Here is a 21,226-nt window from a genome sequence, read left to right as displayed (position 1 = left end):
CTTTATGAGAAAAGTTAAGTCAGTTTGGATATTAGAGATTGGGGCAAAGAGAACATTGACGGTGAAAATGATTTTCAGAGGCTGACAGGTATTCTGGGAAATGTGAATCACATTTCTGATGTAAAGCAGAAGGTTTATCACCTTATTCAGTGCCACAGTATATGGATGGAAGGAAAACAGAACACCGTTCTAATCATCAGGCACCTCCGGGGTGCCTTAGAAGCGCATATTAGAAAGTTCTGGAGTTTTTATATGACTGCATTGTCGTGAGATTAAGTTGTGGTTTCAGTTTTCAGTAGGTTTTATGTGTATGTTCTTTCTATGTTAAACTGATGTTATTCGTGCATACACTACAGCAAAGGGGGGGGAGGACCATTCTGAATGATACACTCCTGGAATCATGAGAACAAACAGAGCAGATGGTTTGTGGGAATATCACCGCTAACCTTATAGGTAGTTACAGCAGAACAGGCACAAGCAGAGGAAAGGGCTCTGATCACATTTTATGGTGGAAGCTTTATTTTTTAAGATATATTTTATTATTGTAGAGGTGATGCACAGAGGGGTCACAGTTATGCAAGTCAGTGTGAAGGTTATTTTTTTTTAAGAATGATTTTACTTTAACTTGATTTTGCCCTGTCAAGAATCTCTAATTAACAGCCACATATTGCTGTTTTGACCTTTCTTAAGGTCTTGAGTATGAAACAACATCCTAGGGGGTTTTCCTCCTGTTCTAGACTCTTTTCCCACTTGGAATACTGAATCTCTTTCCTAGACTCACAAAGTTAGTGAAAAGTTAGGGGCCCGGCCATATAGCAAGGAGAGCCCACTTTCTCCAAGGTGCTCTTCCAACACAGGTTGTCTAACACAGTGGTCTTTAAATTCCTTCTCTGGTGGACATCCTTAAACTTTGTTGTCTAGTATGGTAGCCACACATTACATGTACCTGGTAGGTCCTCAAATATGGGTGAGCTGTAAATGTGAAATGCGTATCTCAAAGACCTAGTATAGAAATTATAATGTGAACTAAACCATTACTTTCTTTTTGTTGGTCACCTGTTGAGATACTATTTTGAGTATTTCGGGCTAGATAAAATAGATGATTAAAATCAATTTTACATTTTTACCCATTAAATGGGTAAAACATATTTGACTACATTACATAATGTAATCGATATACATTATATAATGTAATCAATAAAATAATTATATATTTGATTCACATTATGTTATTATTCAATAGTGCTACTCTGAAAGACTTTTGCAAAATTCTATATTCATTTGCCCAATTTTAAATGAATTTGTCACTTTTTAATCATGAGTTTGAATGTTTTTGGTTAATAGGTAAAAAATATGTTGAACATAATAGAGAATAAAATAAAGTGGTGATAGAATTTAATTAGAATAAATATTACATATGATTTGATATGTTTGAAAGTTTTATAAAATGTGTACTTAACAAAACATTAAGTATTGTAAAACAAACATGTAAAATTGTTATCCATCAGCTTATCTAATCTATGTCACAGAAAATCTGGTAGCTCTGCAGAGCACTCTAGCTACATTTTAAGGGATCAGCATCATTAACCTTTATTGCTCTGGCTCTTCTGAATTCAGAACATGTGAACATAGGCCAAAGTAGTACTCTATTTCTACTGTCACACATTAAGAGAAGCATGTAGAAGAAAGGAAAACTCAAAAGCCTGTGCCTTCACCTGCAATCCTAGATACTCTGGAGGCTGAGATCTGAGGATCAGGCAGGATAGTCTGAGATTCTTATCTCCGATTAACTACCAAAAAGCCAGAAGTGGAGCTGTGGTTCCAAGTGGCAGAGCATCAGCCTGGAGTGAAAAAAGCTCAAGGTCAGCACCCAGGCTCTGAGTTCAAGCCCCAGTGTTGGCACACAAAAGAGAAAACACTGTGACTTGAGCTTCTTGATATACCCATAAAGGAAGCTTCTCCAAATCCAATGCTCATTTTGCCTTTTAATTAAATCTGGTAAGACTAGGGATAGATGGTGGGTAAGGGAGCATGGCTATACTGAATGTGAACACATCCCTATGTAGATCCTCCTCAGAGAGGAGAGTTTCCTCTGGGTAGGATTCACCAGTTTGAACACTAATTTAAGATGAGTCATTGGAAAAAGAAAGAGGCCTTTGCCCTCCCTTCCTGGTTGAGCCACTCCAAGAGTCCTATGATAAGATAAAAGGAAATAATGTGATCGTGCAGCTCTCCTGTTACCTTAGGGTATGAGCTCCCAGAAGGCAGTACAGTTGTTTGGACACAGCTCTGAAGTTTGATGGTGAGATTTAAAAATCTCAAGGACTGAAATGATGAAACAGAGAATTAAATGACTGCCTATATCCCATGACCCTTCATCTGAGAAGGTCTGCTAGCTGATATCAGGGTGACTGTTGGGTAGATATCTTTTTTTTTTTTCAGATTCCTCTACTGTTTTAGAAAGGGTTGTTGGTCCAGAGGCTATAGTCAACTCTGAAATGACTGCTTTTACTCTTTGATAGAAGGGTCAGATATTTATTGCAACACTATCTGTAGGCTACTATACCAGGAATGAGGGCCCCAGATTCTGTGGCCTCCAGGAGTTTAAATTCTCGTTACTGGTTGCAGAGACAACTCTTTTGGTCTCCAGAAGCAACAAAGAATATATACACATGGAAAAATATAACCCTTGTCAGATGTCCTCTCTTTCTGTATGAAACATAAAATAGGTTATTGGAGCCATTTTTGAGTGTACAGTTCAGTAGCATTCACAATATTGTGTAACTCTCACCGCTACCTATTTACAGAACTTTTTCATCTTTCCAAACAGAACTTTGTACCTGTGAAGCAATAACTCCCCATTTCATCCAACAGCTCCCACCACTCTCCTTACCACCACCACACAGTCCAGCACCTAGCAACCAGCAGTCGACTATTTTGTCTCTATGAATTAGCTCTCAATATATACTTTTCTCTCTGTGCATTCACACTCAACCTAGGATTTTCTAGATTCATCTGTATAGTAGTGTATATCAGAACTTCTTCTTTTCAGAACTGAATAATACTCCATTGTGTGCATAGGCTATATTTTATTTATATGTTCATCTATTTATGAACAACTGGGTTGTGTCTGGTTTGGGGTTATTGTGATGATTCTGATAATGCCATTCATTAGTGCTACTTGGTGTGTAGGTATCTACCTTTGTTTGCAAAGCCTTTGGATATATGCCTAGGAGTGGAGTGAATTACTGACTTGTATAGTAATTCAGTAATTAACTTTGAAGACTTCTAGACTCTTTTTCACTATTACACCAATCACATTCTCACTAGTGGCAATGTAAGGGTTGCAATTTCCTGACATCCTCCCCAACACTTTTTTTTGGTTGTTTTTTTTTTTTTTTTTTTTTTGGTCAGTCATGGGGCTTGAACTCTGGGCCTTGGCGCTGTCCCTCAGCTCTTAGCTCAAGGCGAGTGCTCTACTGCTTTAGCCAGAGCGCCACTTCTGGTTTTCTAGTGGTTTATTGGAGATAAGAGTCTCACGGACTTTTCTGCCTGGACTGGCTTTGAACCATGATCCTCAGATCTCAGCCTCCTGAGTAGCTAGGATTACAGGGATGAGCCACCGGCACCCAGCTTACCTCGCCAACACTCAGTGTTGGTGTTTGTGGGTTTTTTTGTTTTGTTTGGTTTGGTTTTTAATAATTGACAATCTATTTTACAGGTGGACTAGATTTTTAATTGTAGTTTTGATGTTAATTTCCCTAATAACTAATATGTTGACCTTCATGTGCTCTTGGTGTATATTCTTTAGGAAAATAGCTAGTTTGGTCCTTAACAATTTTTTAATTAGACTGTCTTTTTGTTGTTGAGTAACTAGACTTCTTTATATATTCACAATATGAAAATTTCTCATCAAGTACATGATTTGTGGATATTTTCAATTATTCTGTGTCTCTACTTTTTTAAATTTTATTTTATTTGCCAGTTGTAGAGCTTGAACTCAGGGCCTGGGCATTGTCTCTGAGTTTCTTTTGCTCAAGGCTAGCTCTCTAGCCACAATGCAACTCTGGCTTTTTCTGTTTATGTGGTACTGAGAAATTGAGTCCAGGGCTTCATGCATACTAGGCAAGCATGTTATCACTAAGCCACATTCCCAGCCCACTTAATTTATTTTATTTGGTGGTTCTAGGGTTTGAACTAGGGTGCAGTTACTTTGGAAAAGAGTATGGTAGCACCTCAGAAGGGTGCATATAGGTGGGTGTGATGTAATCCTAGCTACTCTGAAAGCAGAGCACATAAGAGCTTTCAGGAAGCACCAACAGGAGGCCTGTGGTGCAGGCTCATCTGGGCATAAATGAAAGACATTATTTGAAAAATAACAAACTTATAAAGGGCTAAAGTGCACGTTAGAAATGGTAAAACACACGTGTAGCAAGCACAAGGCCCCAAGTGCAAACCACATTACTGCTAAATGTATGCATGAATGAAAGAATTAATGAACAAATGAATGAAAAGAATAAACAAGGATTTCCTGTATATCCCAGAAATTCTACTCCTGAATGCTTACATAAAGGGAAGTATATACTCACTCATGTGATGTTTTGCACAAGTGCTAAGATTGTTCATACAGCTACAATGTGCAAACAACTTAGGTGTCCATCAATAACCAAACAGATAAATAACATGTGATTGATCCATACATTTGGGATATTAGTCACTGTAGAAAAGAATAAGGTTTTGATATATGCCAGAACACATGGTTGAGCCTTCAAAATACCATTCTTGGTGAACTAAGCCAGTCCAAAACAATGCATATGTGATAATATGTGATTATTTTGTACAGTTAACATATTCTAAATAAAAATTAATGCTATATAATGTACTATTTCATTCATAATAAATATCCAGAAAAGGCAAATCTATAGAGACAGAATGAAAATGCTGACCTGTGAGGGCTGGGGGGCCAAGATCTCTGGAGGTATTAGAAATGTTCTAAGTTCTATTATGGTAGGGGATACGTGGCTCCATGAAGGGACTGAATGCTTGCACACTTAATGGATGAATTGTTACCTCGGTAACACTGAAACAAAACACAATGAGGCTGAACATTTCATTTCATACCTTACTTACCTTTTAAAACTTAATATGACAAAAGCATTTTTGCAAGACCTGAAGTGTTATTGAACATGATTTAATTATTTTGGTTCTGTTTAGTTTTAATGTAAGTAGAAGTACCATGAAAAATGATACATACAACACATGTGATATATGTGTATATGTATATGAATATGTATATACATGCCAAAGGACATATGTGGGACATATGTGTATGCACGCATACATGTACAGAAGGTTCTTTGAGGGCTAGGTGTTGTTTTTTACATATTAGTCAACCTATATTGTGCAGTGATCAGTCCTTTATACACACTCTGATATGTTGCCAATGATTAGATTTCACCTAATTAGTGTTGAGTATTTGTGAAATAACCATGACTAAGAAAATCATGACAAATAGAGATGTGTTAGTTTGTTAATGCCTGAGTTTGGACCTCACATGCGGAGAACTGATATGCGGAAGTTAATCATTCAGCTATTGATCTGTCCAGTGTGGAACTTTAATTAAGTTTATTCATGAGTCGGGGTTCAGGGGAGTATCTCAAATGTCAAGGGTTTACACAGCTGCTACAGTAACGGAATTGCTGTCCTTGCAATGATAGCAAGGCACAAAGTACAACATTAAAAATAAAAAGCCACATAGATATTCCTCTGGGAAAAGGTACCAGAAGTTGTGTTAATTTTGAAGTCTAGTTCTGCTTGTGATAATGCAATTCCTTCCTCTTACAACACATTTGTGCTGGTGACCACAGGGCCTGGTTGGTCTTAATGATAGCTGCCCTTCCCACAAACCAAGAAAGTATTGAGAATAAAAACTAAGTTCGGGGTCATTAGTACATTAAAAAGAGTTGAACTCCTAGAAAAGTTTGGTCATGATTTTGGAATAGGAAAAGCTTGGTAGGGCCTGGCTCTCTGGTTTTTATTTGTTTGTTTTGTTTGTTTGTTTGTTTCTTGTGTGTGTGCCAATCCTGGGACTTGAACTTAGAGCCTGGGCCTAAGCTTTTGTGATCAAGGCAACAGCTCTACTTTTTGATGCTTAATTGGAGGGAATTTTACAAGTCCCATAACTTCCCAGGTTGGCTTTGAACCTCAGTTCTTAGCTCTCAACCTCCTGAGTGAGCTACTAGTACCCTGCACTATATTTTCCTTCTTATCATGATAAAACTAATTTATACTAAAAATGTAGGACTATCAGCTTTGAAGTTAGCCTGTGTAAAGAGGAGGCAGGTTAAGGTAGATCAGGCCTCTGGACTCATAACTCAGTTGCAGCCACAACTTTATGAATCAGTCTGATCATGAGGTCTCACCCATGTACTTGCATAGTTCTTGACTTGGGTGCCATTTAGGTTTGGCTGAGAGTGAGCTAGAAGGCAATAAGATGCAGAATTGTAAAGATGGAATCCAAAGTCGCTTCTGGATATGGCCTTCAGGGAGAACCATGGAGGTGGAGCTGGCCACCTTCCCACTTGCTTCATTTGTTACTCAGAGCAATAGCAGTGTTTGGTTTTAATTTAGCTTTGTGTTGTTTTCTTTTTTTGAGTGGTGAAGCAACAGCAAGGGCATAGGCTGATATGAACATGTTAATATAGAATTTGACATTTGTGCGTGTAGCTCTTTAAGTGGCTGGCTTTGGGAAACAGCGTCCTGAAACCCTTGGTTTTGGATTTGAAATATTATTCCATTTGCAGCCATGTATTTTCCCACATTCATATTCTCCCATATTCTCCCTCTCTCTCTCTCTCTCTCTCTCTCTCTCTCTCTCTCTCTCTCTCTCTCTCTCTCTCTCTTTCTCTCTCTCTCTCTCTCTCTCTCCCACTCTCTCCCTCTTTTTCCCTCTCTCCCTCTCTCTCCCTCCCTCCCTCCCTCTCTCTCTCTCTCTCTCTCTCTGTCTCCCTTCCTCCCTCCCCCGCCTCTCTCTCCAAGTAAGGTTTTTGTTGCATATCCTGGTAAGATCTGTGTTTCCATTTATCAAAACAAATGTAAGCTTGGGACCATTTAAAGTAATTTTGTTTGTTTGTTTGTTTTTAGTTAATAAAGCCAATCTCCTTGTTCTGCTATGTTAAAAGTACATTATCGTTTTATTGTTAGTGCTGTATGGCTAGGTCTGTTTTCTGTTGTAGCAATCTCAAGGCTGCCCTACTTGCTTACTGTGTAGAGAATTACAAAATCATTAAGGGTGGGGCCAAACCAGCTGACTTACAGTACAAACCATTTCTCAAAATAACCACAACAGTGCAAGACTGATGTGTAATTTACGTCACCATGTGTTTTTATGAAATAGTTTGTGGCATTTTCATTTCTATTCCGGATGGAATCTTGTTCTTTCTCCCTTTTAATCAGGCATTTAATTTATTTTTATTATTAATATTTTCCCACTCTGTGTCTTGGCGTGCCTCCAATTTAACAGCTTTGATGGAGGAAACACACACACACACACACACACACACACACACACACACACACACACACACACACAAATAATAACTGATCTTCCCTCACCCAATTCTGTAACATCAGTTTAACTGAAAATGCCTTTTCTCCTTTGATGTGGACTAACTTTGAGTACTAAGTTTACTGCCTTTAGAGAGATTTAGAAATAGAGTGGAACACATTACCCATTTGTGCAGAGCTATAACCACGAATTGATAAAGTTGATGTACAACTTTGGAATTTTAAATACTTTTCAACCAATTCAAGCTATTTAGTCATATACTCTGCTGCATTTTCCCTTTCACAAATGTCTTTCTGTATAATGTCCTGTAATTAGAACAGGAAATCATTGAGTAACTGCAAGATGATTAAGAGCACTTAGACTGAAAGGAAAATTACCTTCCGAGAAATTATATTCTTTTTTTTTTTTACATGTTACAATGTTGATAATGATAGTAACAGCTGTAGCTACTCTTATCTGTAGAATTTTCATGCTTAGGTTTTGTGAAATTAAAAAAATTTCAGTAATAATCAAAGATGAATGGACAGAAAATAGGAAATGCCTAATTATGACAAATATTCAGTGTCACAACAGAGCAACAATTAAATGGAAACTTCAATGTAATTGTCAATAGCACTAAGAGCTGGAATAGTGCCAGGTAGATAAAGTTGATGCTTTGCCTTTGGTTGGTTGCTAGGAGCTCAACCAAAAGTCTAAAGCTTTGAGGAAGGAATGTCTACTGTAATAAAGTAACAGAAAGAAGCATAAATCATTGCGAGAGCCTCTCCTATTGACATTATTTTATTTAAATCATTTCAAAACTAGAATCAAGTTTTACATCAGGAGCAAAATTATATTTTCCTGGGGGAGAAAAGAGAAAGCAAAATGTATTCTATCTGAAATATGAGAGATCTTGTGTTTCAAACTTAGCCTTCATACATATTTAGAAACTTTTAAGTGAAAATCTTTAAATGTTTGTTTCTATTGGCATTCACATGCATTTGCCCTAATACGATTAAGGAACTAAAAGGGCGAAATACTTGCCAGATTTTTCAGTTGAGGTAATTAGGTGCAGGAAGAAACATGCATATTTTTTTCCACCAGGCTTTGTAAAAATCCTGGTGTGTAGGGTTTTTTTAAAGATTTTTCTTTTAAGCTTACTGATGTTAGAAGTAGATTACAGTGGTTTTCAGTAAGCATAATAGTGTGATGTTTCGGAAACAAGCCTCCCTTCTTCCCCTCTAACCCCCAGAATCAAAAAGAAAGTTACATTTCTAAATTGTGTAAGAGATAAAAAGAAAATTCTTCTCCAGAATTTATGTTTTCAGTCTTCAGTGCATTTGGCCATCATTAACTATTTTAAAAAATAGCATTATGGATATTTGAAAGTCAATGCTCCATTAATTCATTGTGTTTGCTATTTCATGCATCTCTTTTTGTACAAAGACAACTTGAGCAATGTGCTATTCAGAGTGAATGCCTGCTCTTACCCTCTCCCCCACACCGCACACACAACCCTTCCCCCACCCCCAGCCCCACTCAGGATTAAAGCAATGGTATACAGTTACTGTTTGACAAGCCTGGGTGGAGCCTCACAATATAATTACAGTTTCTCTGTGGAATTCTGTTTGGGACTTAGAAAATATATAAATAAGTGAAAAATTGACATTGAGGGAGGTTAACAAAACGTGTAATTATGATATAAGCACAGGATTAGAGTCATTTTGGTTGAGCATTACAAGTAGTGTACTTTAAGTATTAACTTTTAATAGGCAAAGTTCTTTTTATTGGAGTTGAAATGAAGCTTAATAATATGGGGTCTCTTATTCCTATTGAATATTTCATTTTCAAACAAGCATGTTCATAGCTTTTTTGGGGGGTTAGGGGTGGGAAGGGGGAATTGAGGAATGAAATAACATTTTTTAATATAGTATCATAATTGTGGTTTAAAATTCCAGTCATGAGTACTAGCAATTTATTGCTAACCATGTTCTGTTGATAGAAAGCAAGTGAAGTATATATAACTTGACCAACTCCAGCCAACTAGAGTATGTTAGAGTACTCCTTAGGGCAGGATTTCTATTTCTTTTCCTGTGTGGGTGTGGTTGAAAGAAAATCTTTGTTCCAGGAACTCTTTGTTTGTCTTTTGCTAAACAAATGTGCAATTTATCCATTCTTTACTCATTCTTAGATTTATCTGCTAAGCCTCTTATGAATTAGAGAGAGGGAAATGTCTGACAGAACATTTATGGTACCCTTGGTTCCAGGCAACTTAGAGAAGGAATATGTGTTTATGGATATGTAATGTATAAGAAAGAGAAGAAAAAAACAAAAAAAAAAAAGAAAGAGAAGAGTAGCTGATGAATTTAAGTAAGTTATTTTAAAAAAAGTTGTTTGGTTTTATTTGTGTCTCAGGGTATGATGGCAAAATAAAATAGCCAGTCATTGAACAATGTAGTATTTGTTTAGCTGTATAAGGAGGAAATTAAGTTAATGGAGAAGCTAGGGAAATATATTTATAGGATCATAGAATTTTAGGTGAGGTGGCATGTAGGAACTCTCTTAAATTCATATTTTGATGCTCTGTTATACAAACCTATGGATCTAAAGGGACCACACTTGGTCTTGTAGGGGGAAAATGTCACTGTAATAAAGTAAATGTAACTGGCACAACTACAAAAAAGAGACTCAGAATGTTTTTACTCAGTGGAATTGTGGCTCATGACTTGGTTTTTCTAGGCCTTACCTTTCTTCTGCCTTTTCTCTTTACTTTCATCTAGTATTCTTTAACTTCTATAAGAGTCTCGTAGCTCTCATGGGCTTTCTCTAGTTTTGTAAATATGAGAGACAGTTCCCCTGGGTCTGCCTAATTATAAGGTTGGAAATTTGCCTCTGTTCAAACAATGCTAAAATCCTGGTCCAAATGAGTGGTTCTGGTCATAATCAACAAAGTTAGACAAGATCCCAACTGGCCCTGGAAGCTTTTGTGTGGTAAGTTTGAGAGTCAGCAGTAGAAAACTTGCAAAATATATTATTGATACTGTTTTCTATCATGTGAGTAGAAAGTCAATATACATGGCAAATGAATTAATAATGTTAAATCTTTACCAATGCAGTACTCTCAAATAATAAGGTCATCTAAGTATAGTAGAACAATGCTTGCTTATAACTGGTTGAGTTCCACAGAAATCTCATATTTTATTTGATCAAAAGACATTATTGCCATCTTTAATTCTGCAAATTAAACATTAATACTACTACTATTACTACTACTACTACTATTACTACTGCTACTACTACTACTACTACTACTACATTTTGTTATAGTGAAAAGTTCATCAGACTTAAAGGATTGGGCTAGTATCTCACCTCTATCACTTTCTTGCTCTCAGAGATCCAAGACTGTCACTTGTGTGTCTCAAACTTCAGTTTTCCCATCTAATAATATACTGGAGAATATTAATACATATTAATGCTACTCATAGAGTTGTTATAAGGAGAAAAAGGTCACTATGAGAAAGGTCTTTGTACATTTTAGTGTTTTGGTATCAGTTCCAGAAAGTATATTGAAGCTCATTTTGCTACCGAATCACAGATATAGCCCCTCATTCTTTCATATGTTTCCTTGCGTGGATTTTTTCTTTCATTAGTTGTTGTTTTGTTTTTCCATTTGATATCTTGTGTGAGATCTGCAATAATCCTACATTTTATTCCAGGTACTAGAGGGGTAGAAGAGAAATAAGACTAAAAAGCACATATCTGACAACTGTGTATATATAACAACTGTATCTAAAAATAATATATACATATATAAAAACTATATACACATTTATATGTTTATAGATGTCATATATACTATAGTATACAATGCACATTATATAATATGTGCTATATATGATATAAATATGTATTATATAATATAAATATGCTTATAAGTGGTACAAAATAAACATGTTTAATTTTATAGATATCAAAACCCAAACTAACTAAGTTATTATAAGCTTATGGACAAAGCTAAACTAAGACCTAGAATTACAGGTTTCCAAGATTAGTATGCGTGAACTATCTGGAATGCTTATTAAAGGGTAAATTGCTGGGCCCAACCTTACAAATTCTGAGTCAAGCATCCTTGAAGTCACCCCAAATCCACAGGTGATCTATGTGATTCTGATGTAGACAGTCACAGAATGACAGACACATTGTCTTAAGAATGATGGATATATAAAAAAAAGAATAAATGGACAGAGGTAGAACTCATTTCTAAGAATTGAAAGTAAGGGGGACTTGCTTCTTATTCTTCCAACAGAAAGAGAGGTTCATGACTTGGCTGGTGTTTCAGAAACTGAATAAGGGAAAGAGAAGTAAATGTTGTGAGCTAAAGTAAGGTGAAGGGAGAAAAAAAGAAGCCAATCTGAGCCAGGAAGATTGCCATGGGACTGACTCCAGATAAGTAGGAACAGGTTAGAGCTGATATCATCATGAAAAAAATGGTCAGAGACAAACAGAATGAAAGGACAGCAAGGAAATAAAGTGGGCCCAGGAGTCCAGTGGTAGCTTCTGTCATAACACCAACTTTCTTTTCCTCATTCAACCTAAAAAGCATCACTTCCATTATTATATTCTAAGAACCCTGGGAGCAACTGACACCACTTCTCCACTTTAGAAAAAACCAATGGGACTACCAAAGTAGAAGTCTGGAATCATCAGGTATTTGCCGTGGTATTTAGATGCTGACATGCTAAAAGTAGTATGTTCTTGCAGTTCATTCAGAGTGTCTTGCACAAAATAATACAGGGTATAATACCAATGACACACTGAAGACTACTTCTTAAAGTTTTACTCAGATATGGTAGAGTTTTGACAACATTTGGTGAACATTTCCATGAAAACTTTTTGGGATTTTAATTATAACAAGCACAGATTTGAACCCACAGTTTAAACTTAGTGTCTTGATATGCTCTAAGATTCTCATATGGATAAGCATTGGAACATATGTCAGCATCTCAAAGCAAGTTTTTATTTGAGGACTTGCCTTCCATGTAAACATACTTCCTTATCGTTAAATGTGCCAGCTGATCAAGTGGCTGCCCGCAAACCAAGCAGGAGTCTAAGCAATGGAAGCCATTAAATGATGTCAACTTACAAGCAGCTAAACATCTCCATTCATGGAGAAGCCTCCAGCCTGAAGAACTAAGTGAACATAATTAGGAATGCATCTGAGTATTGGCCTCCTGTCTGCAAAGGTCACTTAGCCACCTTCCACTAGTACTGCTTGTGTTCCATTTCTGTTTTGTGCTTACTCATTTGTCTCCCACTGGTTACCAGATGGCCACGATAATGTCGCTCTCCTTAACAACTGTCTTGTGTGATTCCCTGCAGCATGGGAAAGGCTCAAAACATTGAGTGTTTTTACCCTTGGATAAGCAAATGACAAGTCGAGGGGTTGCTGATCGTGTGGTTATGGACAGTGATGGGAGAATGGGGCATGGAGCCTAAATTCAGTGTGATGTTACGCAGGTGACAGGTGCCCTAAAGAGACATTTGCCATTTCTCAAACTTAAGGTGAAGGAAAGATTTGTCCACGCTTCATCTGGCTTTAATAAATGAGTAGAAACTATAGTGAGGGTATAAATAAGCATTGTGGTCATAATAAGAGGAAGAGTCGCTGATTGTGCTGACATGTTCTCCTGAGCTAAGTTGGTTCTGATGGAAATCTCTCACAAGAATGCTTGGGGAGCTCTCTCAGCATGGGCTTCTGAAGTGTGCCAAGTTACCAGATGGGTCTGAGGAACATTAATAGATAAGAGGTAGGGGTGTGAGGGGTATACAGAGGTAGATGGATCAATTGAGTTGGGTTAGTCATGCTGCAATAACCAATAACCCCCATATCCTAGTCATGAAAAAAGAAGGGTTTATTTTTTGATGTATGTGATGATACCTCTACTTTTGATGAACCAGGGACTCTGTTATTTTTACTCTAGTCCCAGACTGGCAAAGTAGTTGCTATCAGCACATTACAGATGGCCAGAGCAAACCGTGAGAGAGACTATGGTTGGTGGTACACTGGCTCTTTAAAGTAGCTACTGTTTCTGTCAGATTTCATTGGCCCAAACAAGTCACAGGGCATCTGGATTCCTGGGAGAGTAGTAGAAGCATCACTTTTCCCCCAGACACATAAAGAGAACAGAAAATATTTGCTGAACAGCACTATTGACCCCCCAAGCAGCTGACAATGCTATTTGGAGCCACAAACATCTCTCCAGAAGCAGATGCCCTTTTGGGGGCTCCAAACACTTTTAAAAAAATCCTAAAATCTTACTCCAATACAAAAGCACTGCCAAACTGTGAGAAAGAAACTCCACAAATCTTTTCTTTTCCCCGTTGTGATGGCTTTAGTGCTTAAAAACAAGTCAGATTTTCTTGAAATAGTTTTTTGGGGGGAAGGAATGGAGTTGTTCTGCTCACTGGGACACAAGCATTGCTTAATATGTCATCAGGGTCATCCTACGCTTCTTTTTTCCATGATACGGTCACTCTGGGCTGATAGCAGTGAAGGAGGTTGATAGCGTGAGGCTATCCTGGGGAGCAGATCTGGAAATGGGACAGGGAGAAGGCTTGGTATTGACAGATTGGGTTAAAGGCAAACTTTGATAAGGGCTTTACTAACAAAATGATTATGGAAATATGCCATTTCCAAGCCATTCACTCTAGCTACCTCAGAAGGCTGAGATCTGAGAATCTGGACTCAAAACCAGCCTGGGCAGACTTATCTCCAATTAACTAACAAGCACCTCCACCCCCACCCCCCACTCCCACGCATGCACACACACACACACACACACACACACACACACACACACACACACTGGGAAAAAAATCCAGAAGAGGAGCTGTGGATCATGGTCTCATGTGGTAGAGCAGTAGCCTTGAGTGAAAGAGCTCAGGTTGAGGCCCTTGAGTTCAGCTCTAGGACTGGCAAAAGAGAGGGGGGGGGAGGAAGGAAGGAAGGAAGGAAGGAAGGAAGAAAGGAAGGAAGGAAGGAAGGAAGGAAGGAAGGAAGGAAGGAAGGAAGGAAGGAAGGAAGGAAGGAAAGAAGGAAGGAAGGGAGGGAGGGAGGGAGGGAGGGAGGGAGGGAAGAAAGAAAGAAAGAGGGGCTGGGGGAAGTGGCGCTGTAGCTCAAGTGGTAGAGCGCTAGCCTTGAGCTGAAGAGCTGAGGGACAGAGCCCAGGCCCAGAGTTCAGGCCCCACGACCGGACCCCCCCAAAAAAAAAGAAAGAAAGAAAGAAAGAAAGAAAGGAAGGAAGGAAGGAAGGAAGGAAGGAAGGAAGGAAGGAAGGAAGGAAGGAGGGAAGGAAGGAAGGAAGAAAGAAAGAAAGAAAGAGAGAAGATAAAGAAGAAAGAGAAAAGAGAGGGAGGGAAGGAAGGCAATAAGGGAAGGGAAGAAAGAAGGCTAGAAATATTTTCACTGATACTGTCTTTGTTGGAAGGAAGAAGGCAATGAAAGTGTTTTCTCATTTTTCTAGGGGAGGACGAGGAGGAAACGAACGTGATCGTTCTCAGCTACCCTCAATACTGCCGGTACCGCTCTATGCTGAAGCGCATCCAAGATAAGCCATCTTCCATTTTAACGGACCAGTTCGCCTTGGCCCTGGGGGGTATCGCCGTGGTCAGCAGGAACCCCCAGATCCTGTACTGTCGAGACACCTTTGATCACCCCACTCTAATAGAAAATGAGAGTATATGCGATGAGTTTGGTAAGTCTTTGTTCCTATGTGAAACTTGTGCATCTGAACCGTTGTTTTTCAGTTCTTGTGCAGAGCAGTGATGGAGAACGGGGCTCATTTTCACAACCCCATGTGCTACAGCACCCCTCCCATCCCTGGCCTGATTGCAGCATAGCCTTTCTGCCAGCCTCCATTCACTATGGGTAAAAGATTATTATTTAGAATTTGTTGTTTGATATAGTCTGAAGTCGTCTGGTCAACCTTGAAATTGGACGGGAAGCATTCATGTTTTTTCTTAAAGAGCTTAGGCTATATGAATGAATATTAAAAAAAAAACTAACTCTGATTTATAAGGTGCTGTAAAAATGCTCAAATTATAATCACTTGGGCACCATAATGTGGATAGATGGATGGTGGGTGACTGGATGATGATGACAGATGGATGGGTAGATGGATACACGATAGAACTTTTTTCATATATACATATTTACACACATACTTGTAATCAAATTTACACAATGCCCACAAAATGTGTATGTGTGCACACATATCTTCATCTACATCTCTATCTAGCTGGCTTGTCACATGTCACTCTACACCAAAGGCCTGGGGCAGCAAAGATACCACATCTCAGTTTGGGAAACCTTGCATGGTTGCAGTAACTGATGAGGAGCAAGTCCAGACAGCTTCTCTCACATCTTCATTTCTCATCCTTTTGTTAAAGAGATTGCATTATTCCAGAGGTTCTTCACAATCAGAACTCTTCTATATATAGAGGTTTACACAGCCCCCCACCCTTATGCTGCTCCTTCTCTGGGAGTGGCTGCCATATATATATAAGATGATAGATCCTTGTGGAATCCCTAATAGACCTGGGTAGAGATAATCTTAGGTAGAACATCCAGCATAGCTTCCCTCTGAGCTAGACCATTTCCCTGATGCTATTGGCTTCTGTTTCCCCAGCAATCCCTAGTTTGTAGATTATCCAAACTCAAGTTATTCTGCTCAGTTGTTATAGACCTCAATGTGGTTCAGAGAGTCTACTGTAGACTCTCTGATTTCATTTGTCATGACGCCAGGAACCCAGTTAGAGGGACTTAGTAAGTACATGTGTTTGTAGAGGAGAAGCCTGGATAAAAGGGTGAGGTGGGATGATCTAGAAGGGGGAAAGCAGAAGTATATATATATATATATATATATATATATATATATATATATATATATATATGTATATTTCAACTCATCATAGTCCAAGGGCCATGACTTTTTTATGTAAATTGTTTTTTCAGATTTTTTGAAACAACTCTGACTTATTAAATGGCTCAATTCGAGAGGGTAATCATGTGTGTACAAGTATGTTTTCCTTCTTTAAAGTAATGTTTATTGCATCTTTTTAATATTCACATAATTTTTATTTAAGCAAACAGATGTATCTACTACATTTTAAAATATCCACTCCTTTTAAGTCACCACTTAAAAACGTCCCCCTTTTCAGTGTTTGAGAAGTTTTCTTCTTTATCCCCTACCCCCAAATCCTGTGTTCTCTTTGTCTCTCAAGAGATCTCTAGGGCTGGGAAGGTGGCTCAGTGGTAGAGTGCTTGCCTTGCATGCATGAGGCCCTGGGTTCGATTCCTTAGCACCACATAAGCAGAAAAAAATCTGGAAGTGGTGCTATGGCTCAAGTGGTAGAGCGCTAGCCTTGAGCTGAAGAGCTGAGGGACAGCGCCCAGGCCCAGAGTTCAGGCTCCATGACCGACAAAAAAAAAAAAAAAAAAAAAAAAGAGATCTCTAAATTCCTGACAGGAATAAAGCTGAACGAAAGTGCTCCCTCTCTCTCTCTCTCTCTCTCTCTCTCTCTCTCTCTCTCTGTCTCTCTCTGTCTCTCTCTGTGTCTCTCTGTCTCTCTGTCTCTGTCTCTGTCTCTGTCTCTGTCTCTTTCTCTCTCTTTCTCTCTCTCTCTCTCTCTGTCTCTCTCTGTCTCTCTCTGTCTCTCTCTGTGTCTCTCTGTCTCTGTCTCTGTCTCTGTCTCTGTCTCTCTCTTTCTCTCTCTCTCTCTCTCTCTCTCTCTCTCTCTCTCTCTCTCTCCTTTAAGAGTACTCAGAATTAGAATTTCACAATGTCATATAATGAAAAAATTTTTTAACCTTTTGGCTAATTTAAGAGTTATTAGTCATTGAGTTGCAAAGCTGTTATATCTAGAATTGGTAATAGAAAGAGGTTCCAATTCAACAGCAATCATAATGGCTGTTAAGAGTTACTAAATTAGTTTTAAATGTTCTCACAAACACAAGCATCTGACTTTTGAATGTTTTCCTGAACTTTCTTCTGGTGTACTTAATTTTAATACTGTCTTTCTTCTTCAGCCTCTTCAAGTGGAAGTTCTTTGGGAAGTTCCTGGAAGAACTTCTAGAGGCTAGCTTAATAATTTTTAAAGGTTTTTTCAAGGTTCAGTTTGTACTTCAAATAGTTTGTGCTTCTTGAAGTAGTTCACATAGCAATAATGACTTATTTCCAGTCCGTCTAAGGCCGTCCAAAAATGCTTTCCCCATCTCCCACTGTCAGGCCAGCATCTAAAATTCCAGAAAACACTCTTTTCAACCTCCAACTGGTTGTATTTGGAAATGACATGCTTTTAAAGTATTTGTTAAAAAATGTGGCATTGGGTTTCTCCAACCAACTAACAGTTGGTGGAAGAACATAAATTTAATTAGTGACTAGCATTAAACAAATGTTCCTAATATTAAACACTGCCAGATGACTGAAACACTTCTGTCAGATTACTGAGAGTGCCAGGGGGCCCACAGATGAATTTTCTACACAGTATATATTCTGTGCTGCACGTTTGGTGACTTCAGTAATTGGTCAAATGTAATTTAGGTAACAGTATGGCTAGGCTGTAAAAATCAAATTTTATTGGCCATATCACCAGGTGGATGAATGGCAGAACTGATGGCAAAGACTTTATAGCATTTAGCAGCTACACCTTTGACACATGAAATTCATAAATTGCCATAAAATACCTCCAAGGTCCTTTTCAAAAAAGGACAGTGTCTGTTTGCTTATGCTTGAATAATGTTTATTTTATTAACTAATATAGCTTTTGCTTTCTTCTTTGAATTGACATTATGGAGATGGACTGAGAGAGAAGTACATAAAAGATAAAAAAAATTTAAAAATAGCCCTTGATTGTTTGGGAAGATTTAAGGTCACATTTAGGAAGAAAGGATTATTGTACCTGAAAGGTTAACTCATGTATTGTAAGAACATCACTTAAGTGGGGATCTGGTGAGTGGTACAGAAAGCATATGGAATAGAAGTAATTTAGCAATGCAATTGAGGTTTCTGGAGATCGCAGTCAGGGTGAAGGGTCATGAAAATTTTCACAGGAAGGGAGAGCTCAGACTGGTTTTGTTTATTTTATGAGGTACTGGGGTTTGAACGCAGGGTCTTGCACTTGCTAAGCAGATACCCCATGGCTAAGCCATGCCCCAGCTTTTTTCATACTGGTTATTTTGAGATAGGGTCTCTCTCTCTCTCTCTCTCTCTCTCTCTCTCTCTCTCTCTCTCTCTCTCTCTCTCTCTATCTATCTATCTATCTATCTATCTATCTTATGCACACACACACACACACACACACACACACACACACACACACACACACACAAACACACCCTCAACCCATATCTGGACTATAATACCATATCTAGAATGATAGGTACATGCCACTATGCCCAGTTTTGTTTGATTTTTTAACTTTTTGCCTCGTGTGGTCTTGGCACCATGATCCCTCTGATCTCAGCTCAGTCATTCCTGGAAATGACAAGGATACTTCACCTCTCCCAACTATCATTTGAAAAGGCGTCTCACAAACGTTTTACTCAAACTGATCTTGATTCTTTTCTTTTGGTCTGAGACTAGGACTCAAACTCAGCTCTTCATACCTTTTTCTCATTGGCTAGTGTTCTACCAACCAAGCCACAGGCCTCCAACCTCTGGTCTTGACTCTTGATCATCCTGATTTCAGCTTTCCAACTAGCTAGATTACAGGCACGAATCACTGTTCCGAGAGAAAGAGAGAGAGACAGAGAGAGACAGAGACAGAGAGACAGAGACAGAGACAGAGAGACAGAGACAGAGACACAGAGAGAGACATAGAGAGAGACAGAGAGAGACAGAGAGAGAATATACCAGAACTAGGAATTGCGCTCAGAGCCTCATGCTTGTTCAGCTAGTACTCTACCTCTTAAGCCACACCTCTAGCCCAGCTTTTTTTGTAGTTAAAATTAGAGTCTCTCTCAGACATTTCTACCCACACTAGCTTCAAATAGCAATCCCTGGAATCTCAGCCTCCTGAGTAGCTAGGATTATATATGTGAACCACCCGTGCCTAAAGATAGGGATGAGGGTTTGGGAAATCTGTTGGAAGTGTTGATTCTTAAAACCTATGTCTTAACTCTCAGCATTGCAACTGGTTGCATTCATCCTGGTTCAACTATTGATCTCTCTTGGGTGTGTTATGCCTTGGGTCAACTTCACTTAAAGGTTTGTAAATGGTCTAATATCCTCCCTACCAGTGAGTCGTGGATGTGAGTCAGTCGACCAGGCCCAGGGAAGACCCAGGCTTTTGAATGTGGAACAAGCTTTCTCTCTTGAATAAGAATGATTCCACATTTTCTTCCAGTGACATCTCTACAGCTTACTTTCATTCCCAGAATCCATCCCTAGAAGAGGTTTTCCTCGATGGGACAAACTTACTCAGTTACACAGACAGATACCTCTGCCCCTGCTGTTTTAATGTTGTCCACTGAATAACAAGTTTAATTGAACAATAAAAGTAAGGCTTTTAAATCTACAATGAGCCCCTGTAAATAAATTCTCTGTGGAATTTTATGAAGCTGTTTAATGAAAAGTTTGATTAGAAACTATTAAAGAAAAATAGAATAGATGAAATTTCATCATTTAATCCAACATTACTGTGGTGTCATTTTCATTTTTTTATTTACATTGAGATATTCAGAATAGAGTAAACATATCCTGGTTTTAATTAACTATCCTCCTTACTTGGGAAAGGTTATTTTAGGCTTGAAGGGTTTTGATAGCACACCATCTGCTTTCTTCACTGTATTTTATTCAAATCCCTTCCTTATAGCACTGTGCAATGTCTAAACTTATGACATAAGCATAAATCTAGTCATATTAATAGTAGGTGATTGAAAAGCTTCAGCCCCACCACCCTGTCCTCTTTCTTCTATCATGTTGGTTACACTGCTTCATTGACAACATACTGTCTCTTAGCATCCAGAAAATTGACTATTTTTAAGATGAAAGCATTGGTCTTCCCATGAAAGCATTAGGCAAACTCATTGTATTGAACATGCAGTTAGGAAATGAGATTATACTATCAATGAGGGAAAAGTGACATGAATGGTAGGTGTGTTTCTTCATAAAAATCCTTCCTATCTACATAATTCCTGCCTCCACTATCCTAACAGAAGCTTCGGACATCCAGCATTCTCTAACCACCCCCTACCTTGCTGTCACGTCTTTTTTCTAATGACTTCTCTTTTCTAAAATGCATGCTCTCATTCATATGTGTTACTGTTCTTGCTGTAGAGAAAACATGCAGACAAATATTTTGTCTAGTTTTGTTTTTGGAGCAATTCAGTGTCCACCCTTTGTAATACACGGTGTTTACTTTAATATCTAACAGATAGATTTCACATTTTGGAAGTGTTGACAGCAAAATTCAAACAGAGACACATGAGGTACGGTAGATAAATGGATAACTTTAAGGTATTAGTTCTTATCAGAGAGATGCAAAGCAACCCAGTCTACATAAATGAGATGGAATCAGTTCTTAAAAGTAAGCGAAACAAATTAGTTTAAGGCATCGTTTGCCTTGAAAAAAAAAACAGGCTTTTTTTTTTTTGTCTGAGTTTGGGATTTGCAAAGAAGA

The 21,226-nt window shown here is 38.3% G+C and overlaps 1 protein-coding gene across 3 annotated transcripts in view; it reads left to right on the top strand.

Moving 5' to 3' along the window:
- Arid5b (AT-rich interaction domain 5B) overlaps window positions 1-21,226 on the top strand; it is a 185,044-nt gene that overhangs the window by 74,694 nt on the left and 89,124 nt on the right. For all 3 annotated transcript variants that reach the window (XM_070021028.1, XM_070021026.1, XM_070021025.1), the window contains exon 4: window positions 15,070-15,300. In XM_070021028.1, the coding sequence (XP_069877129.1) occupies window positions 15,070-15,300 (231 nt within the window). The remainder of the gene's footprint in view (window positions 1-15,069; window positions 15,301-21,226) is intronic.

Source organism: Dipodomys merriami, unplaced genomic scaffold (genome assembly GCF_024711535.1).
Source record: "Dipodomys merriami isolate MVZ:Mamm:240054 unplaced genomic scaffold, mDipMer1.0.p SCAF_14, whole genome shotgun sequence".
Lineage (NCBI taxonomy): Eukaryota > Metazoa > Chordata > Mammalia > Rodentia > Heteromyidae > Dipodomys > Dipodomys merriami.
Note: the sequence above shows the minus strand (reverse complement) of the source record. Positions and strands in the feature narration are given on the sequence as shown.